Source organism: Saccoglossus kowalevskii, chromosome 4 (genome assembly GCF_978046115.1).
Source record: "Saccoglossus kowalevskii chromosome 4, keSacKowa6.1, whole genome shotgun sequence".
Lineage (NCBI taxonomy): Eukaryota > Metazoa > Hemichordata > Enteropneusta > Harrimaniidae > Saccoglossus > Saccoglossus kowalevskii.
The window spans coordinates 11,912,479-11,936,018 of NC_140644.1; the positions used below are offsets into that span (position 1 = coordinate 11,912,479).

At 33.9% G+C, this 23,540-nt stretch overlaps 1 protein-coding gene across 1 annotated transcript in view; it reads left to right on the top strand.

Annotated features, from left to right (window-relative positions):
* The window catches only part of LOC102808866 (WD repeat-containing protein 17-like), a 107,509-nt gene that overhangs the window by 36,023 nt on the left and 47,946 nt on the right, over positions 1-23,540 (top strand). Inside the window, exons 3-6 of the mRNA XM_085497773.1 lie at positions 18,231-18,642; positions 19,704-19,955; positions 21,083-21,399; positions 22,073-22,241. Of these exons, the coding sequence (XP_085353899.1) occupies positions 18,231-18,642; positions 19,704-19,955; positions 21,083-21,399; positions 22,073-22,241 (1,150 nt within the window). The remainder of the gene's footprint in view (positions 1-18,230; positions 18,643-19,703; positions 19,956-21,082; positions 21,400-22,072; positions 22,242-23,540) is intronic.

The window sequence follows — 23,540 nt, forward strand, 5'->3', positions numbered from 1 at the left end:
AGATACAAGTGCAATATTATGTAATTGTACTGTTGAGGGGTGGGATAAAAAAAATAAGGGTAGCTTATCAGTTAAGTTAAGTTTCATTGAGTAAGAAGTCTTGTGAATAGAAAAATGTACCTGTTGTGTAAATATATGTACTAAATACATATTTACTAAACTTACAAAAATGAGTTGTGATTGATTTTAGAGCATTATAATATTATAATATTTTTTATCATAGCAGTATTTGACTTTGATATGGTGTGAAAAGTGTTTTTTATCTTTTAATAAAAGCAGTGTTCGTATATATGATAATATGTTTAAGCATACGCAAGTTCTGATTGTAATTTTTACTGTCTGTAAAAACATGTGTTAAAAAAATAACCTGGGCTAGGTAAATCGTTAAAACCTTTTAACAACATAAACCATTTACCAGCTCATTAGTCAAGTGTGAATACTGAGGTTAAAATATGAACCTCTGCGACATATAAGCAGACGCCAGGTTTAGTGCACTAATAAGAAATGGTTTATTCCATCCATTTGTCAGCATGTATGAAACAGTCTTTATTAAAAAAAAAAGCTTTTTTAATGAAATACACTTACATGAAAACCACAGTATGTTACGTACATGTTCCGGTGTGCATGACAGGAGACACTGCATGTTTTTAATTCTAATGTCAGTATGCACAAACATTGCGTGGAATACTGGTAACTTAATCTCCAAATAAGCTTAGATATAAATCACAAGAATTATTGAGAATAGAACTGCTGTTTCTTCTCCCATAGTTCATAGGGTCCTGTTTGCAAGTATAATCACAGTGGTTCAATCTTTTCAAAACCGGAGTGTGAAATATTGGATGTTATTATACAGACTTTAAGCACTATATTCAACTTAAATCATCATATTTTTTTAATAATCTTACTAAAATTGAAAATTGTTCTCAAGACTTGTAGCCGATGGGATATTATGGCTATAAAATGCAATAAAATGGACTATATCTTGTACTAAAATGTTGACAGGGACTGTATATTTGCCTTGTGTAGTATAATAAAGCTATGTCCTCGTTTCCTCGTAATAATAGTCTATGGATATACATCCAGTCAAGGTTAATTTATTGGGTCATCACCTCACTAATATACCAGAACTCTAACTATAAACCTGTATTCACTATTGACAAAATCAAACTCAGTGGTACTCTGGTGTGTTACCATGGTGAAGTTAAGTACTGTGATGCATTTCCTTGAAAATTGAACACAAAGTCACATAAGACAGCAAAATCTATTGGTTCAAATTTGAAAATGATGCAAGTTGTAGTTACAAGAATGCTGATTGATTGATTCAGCCTTTTGGCATGTCCAATCAAATCATTCAATTTAACTGAGGTCAAATACAGCTTTTCCTGTCATGATCATGCACAGGTTCATAAAGACGGAAATGGCTGGTCAGGTTTGAAACAGTGCGAATCAGACAATGATAGATATATATGGTTGAGAGGTTTATGGGGTAATTACTTGTGTATTTCTCATGAGTATTTCACAATTGTTTATTGGAATATATAAACCTGATTAATCTAATCCATGATAAATCCTAATCTCTGTATTAGTACTGAGTATGTAATAGTCAAATGGTGGTTGGATTATGATTCATAATTAAAGTGTCCAAAATGCCAGGGAGTATGGAAGCTGGCTTAGCAAGAAATTTCACATTTCTCACTAAAAGTAACATAAGTAATGTCACTATTTGAAAGCAAGTTCCACCCAAATAATCCTGTTCATGACATTGACACTATATTGTTTACTGTTTTTAATATTCTGTTAATACAGGAAGAGAAATAAATTCATAGTACACCCAGATGTGAAAGTGCTTTGAATTTATAATAACAATTGTACTCTTAACCCTTCTATAGCCTAGGGTCTTGAAAACCTCTCTCAGATATAGAATATACGATTTTTGGGGTAACATGTATACATTTTTCATATTACAACATGTTTGGTCATCAGGGTCTGACAAAATAAGAAAAATCTTGTATTTTTGTCAAGTATATCAAAATGCTGAATGCTTTAAATTTTGCAATTATTTGGAAATATTTGTAAATGTTCTCACGTTTTAAATTAAAAAAATAAAGACTTGGAATTGGTGGAATAAATGGCAAGAAGGCTGATGTTAACATAGTGGGATGGTAAAGCATTATTGAAATCTGTTATCACTCAAATCTTGTTAATACCATGTAAGCTCAAATAAAAAGCAATTAAAACAAAAAGTATTGAATTTTTTTGTACGTTAATATCAATATCTCATGCTTCCTCCATTGACTCGTCATCATTAATTTTGTTGCCAATATCAATATCTAACCATCTTGAAGGAGGCATCGTGTTCTCTTCCAGTGGGTGGGTGCTAGGCAATAGCATGAGCCCTTTGCGTTTTCCCGTTCATTGCAGCTGATTAGTTTTTTGATTCTTTTGTTTATGTTACATAACATATTAGTCATCGTATTGACAAAGGCTCTTTTAAAATTGCCGCTAGTACGTGACTCCACAGAAACCACGTCATGGTAAACCGAGTAATTGTATCCATGTTGTCTTATCACTGGGGGTGTCATTCTTCTCACGACTGCTTGCTTCAAACTGTGATGTATGTAATGTGGTGTAAAACCTGTATTGTACGCATTCATCTGGAATGATTTCAAAAAATGAAATTTCTTATTATCGTATTTGAACATTGGAAGCTTATATGTTTACATAATTGCGGTTATATCAGTGCTTTTTGAATGTATATTCTTATCTAAAGTTACTGTGGCAGTTCTGAAAATATATTAAATAATTTGTTGCCATCATATCCTGAGGTAATGTCATTCTGTTTCAACAATATCTCAAAGACTGCTGTTGATTGAAGGCATTTTGGTACACTTGTACCTCATCATGGTGGACTCCAGACCAAAGTAGTTTTGGGTACAAATCTATGTTTAATAAATTTGGATAACAATTACTATCGTTTCAGTCATTCTTTGAATGATTATGTTTAACTAAATATTGCTACACTATAGCAAGTTATTATCAACATTGTCGGTAAATGTACAGCAATTGCTTCCAATGTTAAAGTTTGTTTTGATACATTTCGACGCACCCAGACTTCTAGCCTCCGTCATTGGACCCACAACGCTTTTCCCTTTCAGCGTTGACCGTACACGTGATTTCCAGTAGTTTTTATAATGGATGATTCATCAAACCAATGTAGTTGTTCGACATCAAAGTTGGTAACAATATCAATGAAATCCAGAGTCCACTCTTCGTTGCGTTCCGTCCTAGACTCAACGGCAACACTGGTCAACTTCTTTCGGGTCATCCCCAAATATTTATTAATAGCACAATGAATAGTCGACAAGCACAGGACAGTATCGATGGTACACACGTTTTCGACAATTAAATTTATTCTAATCTCCCTCAAATAAATACTTGGCTTAGTCTTCCTGTATAATTCGATGTAACACGTTATCATTACGTTTCGGGCATTGCTGTGGACCGCCAGTATCATGTTCAATATCACCAGTTGAGGTGAAATTTTTGCATATATTATACGCAGTAGATTTTGTCACACCAACCCTTTTCGCTTTATCAGCAAAAGATATTCCTTCTAAATACAGCTCAACTATCTTTTCGCGAATCGCAGATGGAGTCGGGAATCCCTGTTTACTCCGCAACATGATGACTGTGAATGTGACAGTCACAGTCAACGAGTGCGTGATTGGACAGTGGCGCGACGACTTGAAGTCTGGGTGCATCGCAAATGTATCAAAACAAACTTTATTGTAGCAAAACAATTTCAACAACATTGGAAGCAATTGCTGTACATTTACTGACAATGTTGATAATAACTTGCTGTAGTGTAGCAATATTTAGTTAAATATAATCGTTCAAAAAATGACTGAAATGATAGTAACCAATTTCAGTATGTTCATTATGTATCTTGGCAACTGTTTGTACAAGTACAGTGAAACCCATTTCTGCTTCAGATAAAAAATCTTTTGACTGCCAGATATTTTCACAGCCCAAAATGGAGTGCAAATATTTACACATTTTTGTCAAATTTTCACTATATTATATCATTACTTTGGCCCATACAGATAAGTTTAGATATTGCTTTTAGTTTTTGATCAAAAGGTTTGTCAATTTTTATTAACATTTCAAGTGAGTAGGAGCAGACTAACTATACAAAATCAATTTGCAGATGGTGCCAAAATTTGTCAATGGTGTTTAAAGGATTAATTCCACAAAAAGTCGCTCTAGCTCCCAGTCTTTAAGTTTTACTACTATGCAATGTTGAGATTATTTGATACAAATTTGTTAAACTTTTCTCTTGGTCCAATTTCCAAAGCAGCAAACACGATTGCATATTTTTCACATTTCTGACGCTTTCAAGATGCTTTATCCAAGTCTTCAATTCAAAACATATAGCAACACTCGGCAAGCCTTACCAGGCAACCAGACTCATTTCAAATATTGTTCAATGCCTCTGGGAGCTTAGTGTCAACTATATTTCATATCAAAATGGGTTTCTGCTGTTCATGCGAATGATTAATATAAAACAGCTGATTATACACTGATTCTCTTACAGCATAAACAATCCTGAAAATAGTCACTGTATCCATAGGTGATGTAACCCTAAAAAACTTCACATTTTTAGCTCCGCTGTCGACTTTGTCGAGCGGAGCTTATCATATGAGTGATTGTCCGTCGTCGTCCGGCGTCCGTCGTCCGTCCGTGTCAATGTTTTACTTTTTCGACTTCTTCTTGAAAACTACAAGCCTGAATACTTTGATACTTGGTGTATATGTACCTTGGGTAGACCTCTCTGAGGTTTGTTCATTTCATGTTGATATCTTCAATTCTCTAATTTTGGTGAATATTTTTGTCATTTTTGGTAAAAAGTGATATTTTCGACTTCTTGTTAAAAACCGCAAGTGCAATTGCTTTGATATTACATATATAGGTACTACATGTGGACCTCTCTCAGATTTGTTCATTTTGTAATGATATCTTTAATTCTCTAATTTTGGTGAATATTTTTGGTAAAAAGTGATATTTTCGACTTCTTGTTAAAAACCAATAGTTTAATTGCTTTGATATTACATATATAGATACTACATTTAGACCTCTCTGAGGTTTGTTCATTTCATGTTGATATCTTCAATTCTCTAATTTTGGTGAATATTTTTGTCATTTTTGGTAAAAAGTGATATTTTCGACTTCTTGCTAAAAACTGTAAGTCAGATTACTTTGATATTACATATATAGGTACTACATGTGGACCTCTCTCAGATTTGTTCATTTTGTGATGATATCTTCAATTCTGTAATTTTGCTGAATATTTTTGTAATTTCTGGTAAAAAGTGATATTTTCGACTTTTTGTTAAAAACCAAAACTTCAATTGCTTTGATATTACATATATAGATACTACATGTAGACCTTTCTCAGATTTGTTCATTTCGTGATGATATCTTCAATTCTCTAATTTTGGTGAATATTTTTGTCATTTTTGGTAGAAAGTGATATTTTTGAATTCTTGTTGAAAACAGCAAGTCCGATTGCTTTGAAACTATACATATTGTTCATTTTCTAATGATGTCTTCAGTTCTTTAATTGAAATGTGCATTGCTAACAGCGGAGCTATCTCAGCCAATAGGCTGCTTGTTTTAGAAATTAAATGATTTAACTTCAACTTAAAGAAAAAATATAATAATATGATACTATATTATTGAATTAATGTAAAATGTACTTGTACGTATAGACCTATTCACCACCTGACTTTCTCACCCAAATTTCTTTTCACTTTCACTCATATTTTTCAATATTTCCAGAAATTGACCATAATTTTGGAGCCAACAGACGAGATTTGCATTAATTTTCAGTTTTACTCAAAAAATGTGTCTGTTTTTGACTCAATCTTCTGAACGACTATAAACGGGACTTTTTTGTGAATTTGTGATGAAAAGAGGGAACTGAATAAAGTGCATTTTTTATTTACCTGATCCAAAAATGTGAAATGTAGGGTATCATTTTTATCGACGATGCTTGCAGCACAGAATTATTTGCTTCAAGAGGAATGAATTGGCGATTTACATGCCCCATCAACTGAAAGAAATTAAAACATATACTGTAAAAGGGTTAATTATTCACTGGGTTTTAATTTTGCTTATTTTGCTGACTGGAAAATGCGCTAAATTAAAACCCAGTGAATATGTAAAATTTAGCATAGAACACATTATCTAAATGATAAAACCGTGAATTTAAAACCCACTGAAGATGCCCTAATTGGTAAATCAGCGAAATTTAAACCCAGTGAAAATTAGTCATTTTACAGTAGCATTCACTGTAGTAGGTTAATATATTTCATCCAGCATCGTGATTTGCACACTAATATATCTTACATATCGGTAAGATCCAGTTAAGGTGTGGAATCTTACGTGATCCATCCTGCGTTGTATTACACTTGTTGGTGTTGCCATAGAAACCATCATGTCATATTAACAAATGCTTTGATTTGTTAGTGAGATAGAATACTGCGGTTGCAGTGATACGTGTGAAGTCTTGAGATAAGTTGATGCATAAGATGATACACAAGTGTCTGTACAACCATAAGTGATTACACTTGTATTTAATCCTTACAATCTCAATTGAGTATCAGTGCTGCATGGACAATATACAAGTACTCACTTAAGTGACTGGTCAAGATACAAAAGCATAGGACTGAGTATCAAATATAATAGTTGATCTAATTTTTCAATATATGGACTTATAATTATTACCGGTAATACTTATTGCAATACTGTTTTCTATTAAAAAACTCATTTCCAAAAGAAGCGCACATAAACCATAAGTGCATTAACTATACAATATATCATTGTAACATGTCTACTATTGACACACATACATAAGCATTTTTTTTTCCTTTAATTTTTTTTTGCATCTCCCACAAAGACTATAAAGAGTAATACACAAGCATTTATTATCAGTGCAAATATATAAATGTAGTATCGCATACGCTTTATGTAAGTAACAAAGCTGTGTCTCCTGTGCAGTTTTAATTAATTAATGATTGAAATTCTGTTTTGGATTTTTTTTTTTTAGTTTATACTTTGTTTACAGATGTAAAAAAAAATGATTTTTTTGATTTGCATACCATGGTATAGAAACGAGCTTTAAATTTGTTTTGTTTTATTTAACCCATAAAATTTATTGAAAACTCAATGCTCAACAATGTTACGTTATATGTACAGAACAAATGAGCTTTAAATTGTACTAGCGTTATTGGTCTCCCAGGCTCTTTCGCAGTTTCAATTCCAGATGACGAGTCTATGTAATTATCGCCAAATATGTCCATGTATTCTTATTAGTTCAACACCGCTGTTTCCACATTATTTATGTTACCTCCATATAGAATACATATTTAAAAAAATAAACAACATGTTAAAACAATTGCAAAATTTAGATTCTCATAAACTGGCAATACAAAAAGGATAGGTACATACAACCAAAAACAACAGTAGAAGACATAATTTGCTCTCATTGCCGTATTATAGAAGATGAAATACATCATTTAACTGTTCAAAATAGTCAGAAACATGCTATTCAACACAATAAACATCAAATTTGCAAAAAACAATTTCAATTTATACTCAAATCAAAACACCACAATATTATGGCACGAAAAAGCAATTTAAAAAAAATGCTAGTTATAATCATTTATTCAGAATTCAGTTAGTTGGCACTATTATTGAGTACTGGTAGCGTCAATTTTGTAACAGCTATTCATGCAACCTGCTATATTAAGTGTTTCTGTTTCACTTGCAGTTTTTAATGTAGGGATTTAATGGGGGATTCGAACAGGTTGACAGTTACCAGTGTTTCCCTAATTTTTACCAAATTTGTGACGTAACCAAACAGTTAAGTCTTCGTTACCTCATAAAAATAAAATATTTCATTGCAGAGAGCTGAAGCAGCAGCATGTATTATTAGGTTCATCTGAATTACTACAAATACAAGTGTATTTAGGGCCGACGTCAAAAGATCGATGTCGGATAAAAAACTTAATTCCTTTAGTTTTTTTCCAAACCCCCCTACCCCACTGAAACTTAATTGATAAATATTGGTCATGGCATCAGACTACATTCACCATTAAATACAAATTGATAATCGGACAGTAGTATTGTATAGACGTTGGTTGTCGGGTGGGTGTAAAAAGATTTTACAAATGCACCTCATTTGACGCACAGATTTACACTCGAACCAAACCATTTTTCTGTTTTTTTTCCCTTTTCGGTTAACGAACTAAAAATACTCCAAGATTTTTTTGACTTCATTAAAAAATAAAATCGTTTTTGTAGGATGGAAACTTTTTGAGGTTAAAACCCCCCACCCCCAAACTAAAGGAAATAAGTTTTTTATCCAACATCGATCTTTTGACGTCGTCCGTTATGATCTGAGATTGGTATAGCTACTTTATTCTGAATTCAAGCTCTCATTCTAAATGTGTCAGTCTGATCGGTTGTTTTCACTAAAATTCCACTCACAAATCTAATAATTGGTTGTTCAGGTAGTGTATATCTCGTAGCATGACATTTTTCAGTCAAAGATGTTTTTATAAAAATGAAGATAAGTTATTTAAGGGTAATACATATCAGGAGATACTTGAATGAAATTTGATGACAAAATTTGCTCATCTACATTTGAGTTTTAAAGATTAATTAATATTCCATAATAACTAATACAAGAATTCACTTTATTCTGATTTTACAGACTAAACAGATTGTCTACTGTTGCATAAGTTAGATTAAGGTTATTGTACTATGTATCTATGTTAGAGGTCATCGAGTTGATGAATAGGATGTGATCATGAATTTATGTTGTTATAACTCATAGCTCTAACAGCCAATCAGATTCGCGCATTTAGTGGTTAATATATTTCCGCATTGAATTCTCAGACGTCATGAATTTATGTTGTTATAATTCATAGCCCTATCAGCAATTCAGATTCACACATTTAGCGATCAATATATTTTCGCATTGTTTTCTCAGAAGTCATAAATTCAATGTTGTTATAATTCATAGCCCTATCAGCAATTCAGATTCACACATTTAGCGATCAATATATTTTCGCATTGTTTTCTCAGAAGTCATGAATTCAATGTTGTTATAATTCATAGCCCTATCAGCAATTCAGATTCACACATTTAGCGATCAATATATTTTCGCATTGTTTTCTCAGAAGTCATGAATTCAATGTTGTTATAAATCATAGCCCTAGCAGCAATTCAGATTCACGCAATTGCCGGTGAATATGTTTTCACATTGAATTCTCAGATGTCAAAGACATAGTACCGTTATAGACTTCTGCGCTTGCACAGAATCCTATAAAATGCTGATGTTTGTCTGTGTTTTTTAGCTCTGCTGTTGCCTTTGTCGAGCGGAGCTTATCATATGAGTGATTGTAAAAAGTGGTATTTTCGACTTCTTGTTGAAAACCGCAAGTCCAATTGCTTTTATATAACATATATAGGTACTACATGTGGACCTCTTTCAGATTTGTTCATTTCGTGGTGATATCTTCAATTATCCAATTTTGATGATTATTTTTGTCATTTTTGGTGAAAAGTGATACTTTTGAATTCTTGTTGAAAACAGCAAGTCCAGTTGCTTTGATACTATACATATTGTTCATTTTCTAATGATCTATTCAGTTCTTTAATTGAAACATTGCTAACAGCGGAGCTATCTCAGCTGACAGGCTGCTTGTACTTTTAATTTGTGAACAGGTTGAACACCTTGCGGCTTCTGAAATGTCAAATAATTGCCCATAGCACATTGATACCTACAATGATCTAATAATAGTGTTATGGAATATAAATACATATGTACAAACCATTGTAAATGTGATGAAACAGCTAATTGTGAATGGAGAAAATTCTGGATATTGTCATTAAAACTTGGGTGGGAGAGATCTTACAATGCAGCCTTTTTACAAAATGTTTTTTTTTTGGTATACCAGGTAATTATACAAATATTGAGACCAGCTTTGATCAATTATACAGATTTGTTAATCCTCCATAAAATGAAATTTAATCAGACTTTGTGTATGATAAGCTGTTTGAGTTTCGCAATGTATTAGGCATATTAATAACATAGTTTGCGACTTTGCATACAATTGAAATATTGGCATAAGCATGGGTGCTAAAGTGATCTTGCGTCTCTATAGAAATTCTAATTATAGTGTGAACCCTATATATAAAACTGGAATAATAAAATATATTTATTGATAAGATTTATAACACTATATTGTCATACGTGTAGACATACATGTCTTTTTATTTGTGCAGCCATTGTTACATTAACCCTCAGGACAATGCTATCTGTCTGTGTTTACAATGTGAAGTTACTTTTATCTGCTTTTTGTGTCCATCAAAATAAACACATATAGTAGATTAATTAACTATTGATGATTGTTTAAATTGGAAATCTTATTAGTTCTGTAATAAACTTTATTAATTCTCATTTTACAGACTGCAACTTAATTAGTATATACCTCAGTAACGCTACGCCTAATTGGTTGGTTGGATGTATTTGTGATTGATACGCATTTTCTGATTGGCTAACGTGTGTTAACATGCTCTAACAAGTGAAAAATGTTCCAATATTTCTTTCTGACTGTGTGCATAATTACAATTTTATATAGTTCATTATAATAAAATTTAAAAAAATTATGTAATAAAATTAAATGATTCATTGTTGACACAAATAAACATATAACAACTTTTCATATTAAAAGTAGGTAAATTTATAAAATTTATATTCAATTCAAAAAATAAGCAGACATATGTCAGAACAAATTGATTACAATTTGGTTTCGGTATGACATCACAATTGTGTTAAAAGTACAAAGATATCATAACAACAGTAAATGCAGTTTTTAAACAGATTCGAAATAATCACATCAGGCAACCATAGTACTGCACATTTTATTACCCAGATTAAATTGACTGTACATACCGAGTAAATCTTTATAGAGTCTTGACTCCCCGGGGTAAAAGTATTCCTCATTATCATTCTACCTGGTTTCCTGTGACTGCAATACCAATTCTGTACAAGTGAATAAATGTTAAACTGCTCTGCAGTAGAAGTCTATATGCGTGACTTATGGTGTGTACCGTAATTCATTCCCAACTTGACTCTGCAATTACTAGTATTAGTTTTCACAAGTCCAGATAATTGCATTCTGAATGTAACAAACCAATAACACATTGTCGTCATGAAGTTCCATTGCTGGTGCTGGCTGTCATATTTGTTCCAAGATATTAAGTCGGGGTTGGGGTGGTATTTGAAGCACACAGTAGTATAATACAAAATCCAATTTAATCAGTAATGTCATTTTTGGAAAATTATATTACCAAATCCTTACTGAGAAATAAATTGTTGGCAAATTGTTTTGGGGCAAAAGTTTTGTATAATTTTTCATCATCAAGTTAGAACCTTCTCCCCTTCAGAATACAATTAATGTACAAACTAACATACCAATATGCATTTTATTTATTTGAAAGGCAAATATGAATAATAAAATATGACTTTTTCTGAAGATTTAATAAATGAGTTCTGATAATATATTTTCTCTAATAAAAAATTATGTGAATGTAATTTAAGGCCAAATCAATAAAATAATGATAACACATATAAAACACTATTAATATATGGAGAAAATTTACATAAAAATTATTTAAGGTTTTATTCTCAATTCAAGAGTTTAATTCATTTATCAACACTTCCTGGGAATTCAGTTCAGAGGGCAGTGTGCTGGAGAAATAAAAACCAAATATTTTAAGGGATAAAATCCCCCAAATTTTCATAAAGAGCTACTGAGCTATCTGGGAACTTTATCAGCATGACATATCCATGGCATACTGTATAATAGTATTGCATTCATATCACCTTACATCTTATCATTCACTTTTTTTTAGCTCTGTTGTCGATATAAAGTGATTGTCCGTCAGAGTCTAGTGTCTGTCATTGTCAGTGTCAACTTTTTACTTTTTTGACTTCTTCTTGAAAACTACAAGCCTGAATGCTTTGATACTTGGTGTATATGTACCTTGGGTAGACCTCTCTTAGATTTGTTCATTTCATGATGATGTGTTCAATTCTCTAATTTATTGTGAATATTTTTGTCATTATTGGTAAAAAGTGATATTTTTGAATTCTTGTTGAAAACAGCAAGGCTGATTGCTTTAATTAATACTATACATATTGTTCATTTTCTAATAATATCTTCAGTTCTTTAATTGAAATGTGCATTGCTTGTTAAAAAAAATTAATTAACATGAAATTCAATTATTATTCACAAGATAATATGCTTTCTTTTCTCTGTTTAAATAAACTCTAATATATTGTCACTTATACTAAAAATAATTTGACATTCATTATCTCTATTTTGTCATAAGAATTCAATCCACTCAACTAATCAAAGAAAATCTGATGTGGCAGTAATATTTCCCATATCAATACATTAATTATTAGTTCCCGTTCGGATGCAGTCCGAAAACGATGACTTATGAATTGACGTCTAGGTGTACCTGTATTTTAGATATGCCAAGACAGTTTACATTTAAACGTCATACAAACATTGTACATAATTGTATACACTTGCACATCAATTTATTTCACAATCTGATTCAAGATGGCCGAATGGCAGCTATTTGGGGGCTGAAAATTCATCAAAATAAAGCATTTTTTGCATTCTGGAACAGGATCTTCGGTGTTTACAGATTGATTTTGTTCAAACTTGGTACATAAATTGGACATTATCAAACCGTGATGCACATCATTTCATTTTTCAGATGGGATTCAAAATGGTCGACAGGTAGCCATTTTTGGGAGTCTTTGCAGTTACCCTGTCTGTATGTGTGTATGTGTGTGTGTGTGTGTGTGTCTGACTGTTCCACTGATATCTCAAGAACCATACATCGGTTTTTGATGAAACTTGGTGCATAGATGCTCTGGGCTAATTTGATTAGGTTTTGGTTGAAATCCATGCATATTAATTACCTAATTTGCATGATAATTAGCTCATTTTTAGCTGTTCCATGACTGTTCCACTGATATCTAAAGAACCACTCATGGAATTTTTATGAAACTTGATACATAGATGCTCTGAACTTATGCGCAGATTTGATTAGTTTTTGGTAATAATCCGTGTATATTAATTACCTAATTTGCATGATACTTTGCTAATTTTTAGCTGTTCCATGACTGTTCTACTGATATCTAAAGAACCACTCATTGGATTTTGATGAAACTTGGTTCATAGATGCTCTGAACTAATACCAGGTTTTGATTAGTTTTGGGTGAAAATCAGTACATATTAATTACCTAATTTGCATAATAAATTAATTTTCATCGTTTGATATTTCAAGTAGTAAGCATTACATTTCAGTGAAACATGGATACTCGAGCACTATGCAGAGATCGATTGTTTTGGGATAAATATTTGTACATATTAATAACCTAATTTGCATAATTAGTTAATTTTCTGATTTTCACATATATCTCAAGTACTAATCATGACATTTCAATGAAACTTGGTACATAGATCCTCTAGAACTATGCAGAGATCTGATTAGTTTTGGGGTAAATATTTGTACATATTAAAAACCTAGTTTGCATAATTAGTTAATTTTCGGATTTTCACATACCGTATTACCCCAGGCACACGCCCAGGGGCCTGAACATACAAAATCGAGAAAAATTGGGGGTGGGCGCTTACCCGAGGACCACCCCAAAAAAGATTTTAAAAAGTTGTTTTTGTGATTGTATGATAAGGTCAAATAAAGGAATGCTTTCGTACACTTTGTACACGAACTTATTTCTATGCGAGGTTTCAATAAACGTGAGCACTCGGCCAAGAACTGTGGGAACACTAAGACACGGGGTCGAATTTCAAGAATAAAACTTGTTTTATGTCAGCGAATGAAGTTGTATTACTCACTGAAATTGACTACAAAGTATGGTAAGTATTGTAATCAATGCACGGTTACTTTTTTAGTACCGGTAACCGTGATCAGTGCAAGTCGAAACTGCCGGGAAAAAATACCGCTTGTAATCCAAGATGGCGATGACCTCATTAGCATAATTTTGTTCACGCACGTATTGATACATCGCATCGTAATTACTGAAGAATAGCAGACAGGGTTATGAAACAAATCAACCTTTTATTACTGATGTGAAATGTTTACAAACTATTGTGAATACATAAACATATCCAAATGGCGATACATAAATAACAGACTGAAAATAAACTCTGGTCGACCTCATTAACATGATTTATTCACGCACCCACACACGTGACAAAATTCCAAAAATAACGATGATGCAACAAGTTCCCATCCTCGGCATGCCTCATTATGGTTATCGTAATGGACTTGAGGTCGGCAAAATGTTTTTTCTTCAACGACAGAAAAATAATCCACATGCTGTGATGAAGGATGAAAAGAAAGTAGCAAGTTTACGACGTGATGTCTCAAAAGTGCTAGCTCCCGTTATGGATTCACAGTCAGCGAAATGCTACTTTTTGAAACCAAAGCTAAGTGTTTCAAACCACTCACCAAGGTATGGATCGTTGCAATATTGCAATATTGGATTCATCGTGAATGAAGAGAAAGCAGAACGTGTGCGCCACATGCTGCGTGGTTCATCTTACGTCGTTAAGTTCCAATGAGTTTTTACGTAAAAACACAAACAAAGCGGCCCTTTTCAGGGCCATCACACACTCCAAAAAGAGAACTACCGTAACAAACACACTATTTAAATAAATCGAACGCGTTCGTTTTTGACAAATAAAACTTTATTGTTGACCCCGTTCTTGGCTAAAAATCACCCTGGGCGTTTAACCGAGGATGTCCCCAACATGTAACTTTTGTGAAAACAGGGGGTGGGCGCTTGCCCAGGGAGGGGCGCGTGCCCGGGGTAATACGATATATCTCAAGTACTAATCATGACATTTCAATGAAACTTGGTACATAGATCCTCTAGGACTATGCAGAGATCTGATTAGTTTTGGGGTAAATAATTGTGCATATTAATTAACTTATTAGCATAATTATTTAATATTCAACTTTTTCACTGATATCTTGAGTACTAATCATCACCTTTAAATGAATCTAACTATGCAGAGAGCCAATTAGTTGTTGGAATATATTTATGCATATTAATCACCTGATTTGCATAATTTTCAACTTTTACACTGATATCTCAAGTACTAATCATCACATTTCAATGAAACTTTGTACATATATGCTCTAGGACAATGTACAAATATGATCAGTTTTGGGTTCAAATCTGTTCATATAAATTCCCTAATTAGCATAATTAGCATAATTATTCATTAGTTTGGTTCTGATCACATTTCAATGAAACTTGGTACATAGATGGTCTGTTACATTGCGCTGACCTTATTAGTTTTACATTCTTGTTATTTTAATTTTCTGATTTGCATAATTAGTTTTCAGCTTTTCCATCAATATCTCAAGTACAAGTAATTTTGAATCAATTTTTACTGTGTTTCTAATACTCTCAGCACACGGGAGTTCTTTCTAATAGCCCCGTCACACCATAACGTTTTGGTCAGCGTTCTCTGAACGTTCCAATCGTCCAATTTCCGAGCGTTCTGGAACGAGGTAGATACATCCAGCGTTCGATTAACGTTTGACGTGTGCTAACGTGTTACTAGCGCGCGACGAACGACTTTTAAACGTTAAGTGAGCGTGTTGAGCGTGTATCTAACGTTATGTCGTTAATTTGACATTAGTCGCACGCTTTATGTGCGCTAGGGGTACGTGGTCGTTGACAGGTCGCTAGTGAGTTGTTCACTGCAAAGCGAGCAATTGGTAACAACTAAGTAACGCTAGAGCAACGACTGACTAACGCTTGTCGAACGCGTTGAACGTTAGCAAAACGATCAAAGAACGTTATTTAACATTTAACAGCGTTTAAAAATAAACGTTGAAGAACGCTGGTCTCAAATGAGAACTTTTGTGCATGTTCAAAACTTTTTTTTTGGATCAGCGTTCTCCGCCGATTCCCAACGATCAGCAATGATTACCGACGTTCACTAGCGTTCTCACAGCGCTCTTCTGGCGCTGTCCCAGCGACTTTGGGCGACTACCAATGTTTCCTCAAACGCCAGAGAACGCTAGCCAGAACGTCATGGTGTGACTGCGCCTTAAGTGTTCTTTGATTTTTACCTTGCCCGTACCATCAAAGATGGAAGGGAAAGGTATATTAAGGGAAAAATTTTGTCCGGCATTGTCGTTGTCGTCGTTGTTGTTGTTGTTGTATTTGTCGTCGTTGTCGTCGTCGTTAATAATTGTGATTGTGTGCATAATAACTTTACTAATTCTATTCCAAACTTTATCAAACTTGGTCACCTTATTCATCAGTATAAAGTCTTCCCTGAGTTTGAACAACAGATGTCCTGTATGAAAATATCATGCAAAAATTGAGAAAATCTGATAAAATTTTTTGACTGTTTCTACTTGACTGATCACTGGTGATACACATCAAAGGTCACTGATCTCAGTGGAAATATGCATTGTTGTATGTGTTCAATGAAGCAAATGATTTATCTTGTAATAATATCCTTGATAATGTATCTCAGAATCCCATACTGGGTTTCAAAACCAACTCATGGAGAGATTGCGCAGTCTGATACACATTTGCAAACCTACCAAAAAAATCTTTACAGAAAACAAGATGTCAGAAAATCAATATAAGTACTCCTAGGAACTGGGTGCCTAACTTTGATCAAGATCTGAAGCTAATAGAAAATCTGTTTAGTTCAAAGTTATCAAATCAAAAACAATACATACAAAATACATTAAAAGCAAAACATTTCATCCACATTTTAAAAAGAAAATTATTCTAAAATATATGTATTCTGTATTTGACAAACAGTTCATTCGACAAATGAAAACTCACAGGAATATGTTTCAGCTATTAGAACAGAATGATAGAGTTTTTATAATACTAGTTTAAAAATGCACTTCAAGGATTGCAGTGTTTGAAGATGTAGATTCTCAGGAGGCAACAGTACTGTTGATTTGCATACAAAGCAGAGCTTGCAACATGATAGCTATTCATAAAGGTTTTTTTTTTTTACTTTTCATATAATACAGTAGTGACACAATGAGGCAGTTCATATTTGTCTCAGTGAATCATTAATTTTTGACAGACACCTGTACAAAATACTTGGACTAAAGCCAACTAAAATTTGCTGTTATCTTGCATGTTTTATGAATCTATTCACATCTAAATGCAGCACTTTTTTTTTACAATGAGACATTTGTTTTTATACTAAAATAACTGAATTACTTTGAATAAAGCTGGAAATTATGTCCCTTAAAATAATTAAACAAATAAGGCACCAATGTTTTTGTAAGATATTTACATCTTTTAAGGACATTCGGTAGACTGATTCCCCACTGTTGGTTCAACCCCAAAACTTGTTTGTATTCAAAATTAATTATGACAATGTATATTTATATTGAAACAAACTATGATAAAGGGAATTATATTATATAACAAAGGGCAAGGTCACCAGAGTTCAACTATGTTTTAATTAATGCTGTTCCAGAGCAATATCTCAAAACTATATATCTTAAATTTGATAACTATTACAGGGACTGTTTCATGCATGGTTTGTTTAAATACTGGGATTTAATTTCATTATTTGTAAATGAATAAAATTCCATAAAATTAAATTCACTTGAATGTATGAAAATAACAATAAAGCTATGTTTATCCTGTCAAGTGTGTGAATTTAAAATCCAATAAATATGTTCAAAAACATCAAAAAAGTGAATTCAAATAAAGTGAAAATATATCTTCCATTCACGTATATGTACGTACATTTCTACTAATTGTTATGACATGTGACTTGAATGACCTTATTTGGATCATTATTCTACATTTCCGATCGATATTATCAATATTCATGTTCATTACTACCTGGTATTTTCTAAATATGTTTTGCCATGTTACTTTTCCCAGTAAGCCAGTTGCAATTATGGTAATCAAAAAATGTGACTCGTAAATGTTAGGCATTACAGAAACTGAGCAATCTTGCATTAATTAACATATGTTATGTTATATTAAAGTGGTAATTATATATTAATACCAGTACTGATCTATATGTATATATTTTGTTTTTCAGTTGGACCACAAATATAATGAATTCAAACTGTATGCTATTATGTCTGAACACAAGAAGACAATTACAGCAATTGCGTGGAACCCCCGCAATCCTGACGTCTTTGCTAGCGCCAGTGCGGACAATCGTGTTGTTATATGGAACGTTGCTGAACAAAGAGTTGTGGCTAACCTTGAGAACACTAAGCAGACGCCCAGTTGCCTAGGTTGGTGTCTTCACGAACGCGATGCCATTGCATTTATTTACGCCAGGGGGCCGTTGTGTATCTGGAACTTCAGCCAGGGAGGAGGACTAACCACTCACAAGGAAGCCAGTAATTTTATGTCTGATGTGTGTCAGTTTCGATGGCATCACCGAAAAATTGGGAAGATGGCGTTTGGACATGTGGATGGAAGTCTCTCAATTTTTACTCCAGGTAACACCCAGCTGGCAATCTGTACATTTTAATGTGATTTGTGTGGTGATCCTCATTTAAAAGTAGGAAAAATAATCACTACTTGCTTTTTAAGAGATAAATATCAGGTGTTGCCATTGTCCCTCTTGAAAGTATTTTTTTTTTGTTAAATCAAACAATTTGTATCCGTTCTGCTTCTAATTTTGAATTTATCAACCCATTTGTAATCTCATCCAAGTTTGATTATGTGACATCTTGCACGTTTATTTCCCAAGATACTTAAAAACATTGTCTTCTCCCTTTGTTTACAACTGAATGAAACTTTGTACATAGTTGATCTGGGACAATGAGTAGACCTGATCAGTTTTCAGTAAAAATATGTGCATATTAATTACCTAATGTACATAACATTCCATTTCAATAAATCGTGATACATAGATGCTTAAGGGTAAAGTGTAGACATGATTTTTTTGGGGAGTTGACATTCATGCATACTACCTAATTACCTAATTTGCGTAATAATTAGCCAATTGTCAGCTTTTCTTAAAACTGAAAAACTTATCGCATTTCAAGGAAACTTGGTACATAGAATCCATGAATACTAAATGCCTAATTTGCCTAGTAATTAGCAATTTCTGCCTACTAATTAGCAATTTCTGCCTACTAATTAGCAATTTCTTTTTTTCAGCTTTTTCACTGCAAAACAGTTCATTACATAATGATTATTTTATTTGTGTAATAACTATATTCAAAGATATTTTTACTGGGATTTTTAGTGATTCTGTGTTTTTTTGTTACACATTGTATTCCATATTTGAGTGAATATGACTGCAAGAAAGAATGGAATGACAATATTGCAGTATAAAACACTGTTTTGCTATATGGCAATATGCACTTATAATAATTATCATTTATAATGTGTAGGTTCATGTTATGCATCTCAAATAGCTGACCAATATTAGTCGACAAACTTCTTGTTTGAAAGGCAAATCTTAAATTTTTAATTAATTTCAAATATGCCTACAATAATCCTAGCACATGAAGTTCTTTCTGAGCTTTCTTTGATTTCTTTGTGTGTATAGGTCAAAAAGTTTACAAGCACACTTTAAGACCGGAGAATTTAGAAGGATCAGATGAAGAAGACCCGGTCGCTGATCTACAATGGGACCCCTTGTCTCATGATTATCTGCTAGTAGCCAATCAACACTTTGGTGTTCGTCTCATAGATACCGACTCTATGTCAGTTATTATAACGTTTGTGTTGCCAAGCGCCGCTGCTTCGGTTCACACAGTAGCATGGATTTCCACAGCACCGGGCATGTTTGTTACTGGAGGTATGGTCATATCTGTCATAATATTTGGGTGGATGTTTTCCAATGGATTGTGTATTCTAAGGGGCTGACCATTAGAAACTTTGGGTGGGACAATGGTAAAAAAAAATAACTCTGGAATTACTTTTTTTCTTCACTAAGTTTGAGATAGATTTTTTTTTCATGATAATGTTGCTGTCATTTTTTTTTCTCTATGGAATGTGTGTGGCAATTTTTTTATAAATATTTATGTGTTCTGTAGGTTTCTTTTTGAGAATTTTATTTTTCAAAATTTTCTCTGTGCAAGTTTGGTTTTTATTTTAAAATACACTCCCTGAAATTCTAATGGTTAACCTCTTATGAAAGCACTATTGTATCAGCTACAGATTGCAATTATGAATGAAATTTTATGTCAAATATAAATCTATAATTTTAAATAACTGAACTAAACATTCTTACTCATTGACTGAGTGTATCATGTTTTGTGATGATAAAATGAGAATATCTTTTCTTACATTTTTTCTAATTTTCTAAGTGTTGAAAAAATGCTTTTAATATGCTCTAATGCCGTAAGTGATCTTCCATATTGCTACACCAGCCTAGTACCTTCGTTGTAGCTGCTCCTTAAAACATTTCCTCGGAAACTGAAATGTAGAAACTTTTCATCATCATAACTAATATCCTCTACTGTTACATAAATTAAATCTGTATTTTATTTTATTGTGTTTGAATGTAGTCTTTCATGAATTGGACAATGATAAAATAATTATTATTTTTTAATTTGGTGGTGGCATGTTTGTTGAATTAACACTTATCCTGCCCACCTACTTTGACATTGTCTTGAACAGAAAAAGGTTATAGATGTCAACATGCTTGGATAATTTTTAACAAAGAAAAAATGTGTAGAACATGGAAACAAAATATGGAAATGTAAGATGCTACTGGTTTTATTTTTTGTCAAGAAGAAGGAACATCAAGAATGCATCCAAGAGGTTGAATTGCTAGAGGGAAATAACAAATTATTGTTTTAACAGAAATGTGGAAATACCGTACCCAAGGAAATAAAATGCTCCAATTAATCGGGTTCCAACTATTAGAGGGATTAGGATAGCTCAGTCAATATTGTTGGATTATTTTATCTCACTATACAGATACTCACGTTGGCGTGATGCGAGTATGGAACGTCTCAAAAAGTACACCGATTGAAAACATCAAACTGAAAAAAACTGGTTTCCATGCATTGCATGTGATCAGTGCAACCATGCCAAATAATAATACAGACACTCCCACACCGCCATCTCCACTGCATACCTCATCTACGAGTATGGCACCATCAGCACCGTCCAATAACACAGTTACAGCGTCTGGTTATTCGTTACCACCGGGTCATGCTGTTTGTACATTCCTTGATGGGGGAGTAGGGCTTTATGATCTGGGCAAGAGGAAATGGAACTTTCTCCGAGATCTGGTAAGATAGTCCCTCATGTTCACTATAGCTGTACTCCTGATAAATAATGGAATAGTCATATAATATAGTGATTACATTTTCTTTTCCATTAAAGGATGAAGAAAACAATTATTGTATTAGCTTTTTTTCGCACATTTTGATTTTTAACGAAAATACTGCTTTCATGAAAATTAGGATTATTTTGCGTAAGGTGACAAGGTTAACAGTGGCTGTGAATGGGTTTAACATTTGTAGGTACTTTGTAACATTGCCCACAATGTAATGGCTAAATGTAGCAAAGTTGTCTTTAATTAATATTCATCATTCATCAGTGCACAGTTCAAGGGCAATTGTCTTCGAGGTCTGCATGTTTCAAATTTTGTGTGAATAAACAGCACATTTGACTCGCATGTTTAAACATCGCTACATGTAGTATGGGACCCATAGCAAATGCACTTGATCTGCACCATGGTTACTTAAAAAAAAGAACCTTTTTTTAGTAACCGTGGTCTGCACAGACCACTACCCTTTAAAGAATATGTGATAAAGATGATTAAAATTCTAGTTGGTTACCAAGGTTACCTATGTCTGTAATGTATAACTTGTACAATTCCTGTGGGCTGTAAATAATTGCATCTCAAATGGACATTGTGAACATCTCGATTTAATTGTCTACTTTCTTGACATATTAAAGGGGCATGTGGAAACTATATTTGACTGTAAATTTAAACCAGATAGCGCTGATTTATTGGCGACAGCATCATTTGATGGGACAATTAAAGTATGGGATGTGAACACATTGACTGCTGTCTATACCTCACCAGGCAATGAAGGAGTTATCTATGCACTTTCGTGGGCTCCAGGTAAGAACATCAATCAATAAACTGAATCAGCGAAGGGAGAAAAGGAATGAACAGATAAATGAAAGAAGGTTTGTGTGTGGCTGGATAAGTTATGGTGAAGCGAGGGGAGTGAGTTATGGAGATAGGAGGCAAGTGAGTGATGAAGAAAGGGGGGAGTGAGTAATGGAGAAAGGAGGGGAGTGAGTAATGGAGAAAGGAGGGGAGTGAGTAATGGAGAAAGGAGGGGAATGAGTAATGGAGATAGGAAGGGAGTGAGTGATAGAGAAAGGAGGGAATGAGTAATGGGGATAGGAGGGGAGTGGTTAATGGAGATAGGAGGGAATGAGTAATGGAGATAGGAAGGGAGTGAGTAATGGAGAAAGAAGGGAGTGAGTAATCGGGTAGGATGGGAGTGAGTAATGGAGAAAGGAGAGAATGAGTAATGGGGTAGGAGGGGAGTGAGTAATGGAGAAAGGAGGGGAGTAAGTAATGCAGGAAGGATGGAATGAGTAATGGGGATAGGAGGGGAGTGAGTAATGCAGGAAGGAGGGAATGAGTAATGGAGATAGGAGGGGAGTGAGTAATGGAGATAGGAGGGGATGAGTATAATGGAGATAAGAGGGGAGTGAGTAATGGAGAAAGGAGGGAATGAGTAATAGAGATAGGAGGGGGATGAGTATAATGGAGATAGGAGTGAAGTGAGTAATGGAGAAAGGAGGGAATGAGTAATGGAGATAGGAGGGGATGAGTATAATGGAGATAGGAGAGTGAGTGATGGAGATAGGAGGGGAGTGAGTAATGGAGAAAGGATGGAATGAGTAATGGAGAAAGGAGGGGAGTGAGTGATAGAGAAAGGAGGGAATGAGTAATGGGGATAGGAGGGGAGTGAGTAATGGAGAAAGGAGGGAATGAGTAATGCAGGAAGGAGGGAATGAGTAATGGGGATAGGAGGAGAGTGGGTAATGGAGAAAGGAGAGGAGTGAGTAATGCAGGAAGGAGGGAATGAGTAATGGAGATAGGAGGGGAATGAGTAATGGAGATAGGAGGGGAGTGAGTAATGGAGACAGGAGGGGAGTGAGTGATGGAGAAAGGAGGGGAGTGAGTAATGGAGAAAGGAGGGGTGATTAATGGAGAGAGGGAATGAGTAATGGAGATAGGAGGGAAGTGAGTAATGGAGAGAGGGGACTGAGTAATGGAGAAAGGAGGGGATTGAGTAATGGAGAAGGGAGGGGAGTGAGTAATGGAGAAAGGAGGGGAGTGAGTAATGGAGAAAGGAGGGAATGAGTAATGGAGATAGGATGGGAGTGAGTAATGGAGATA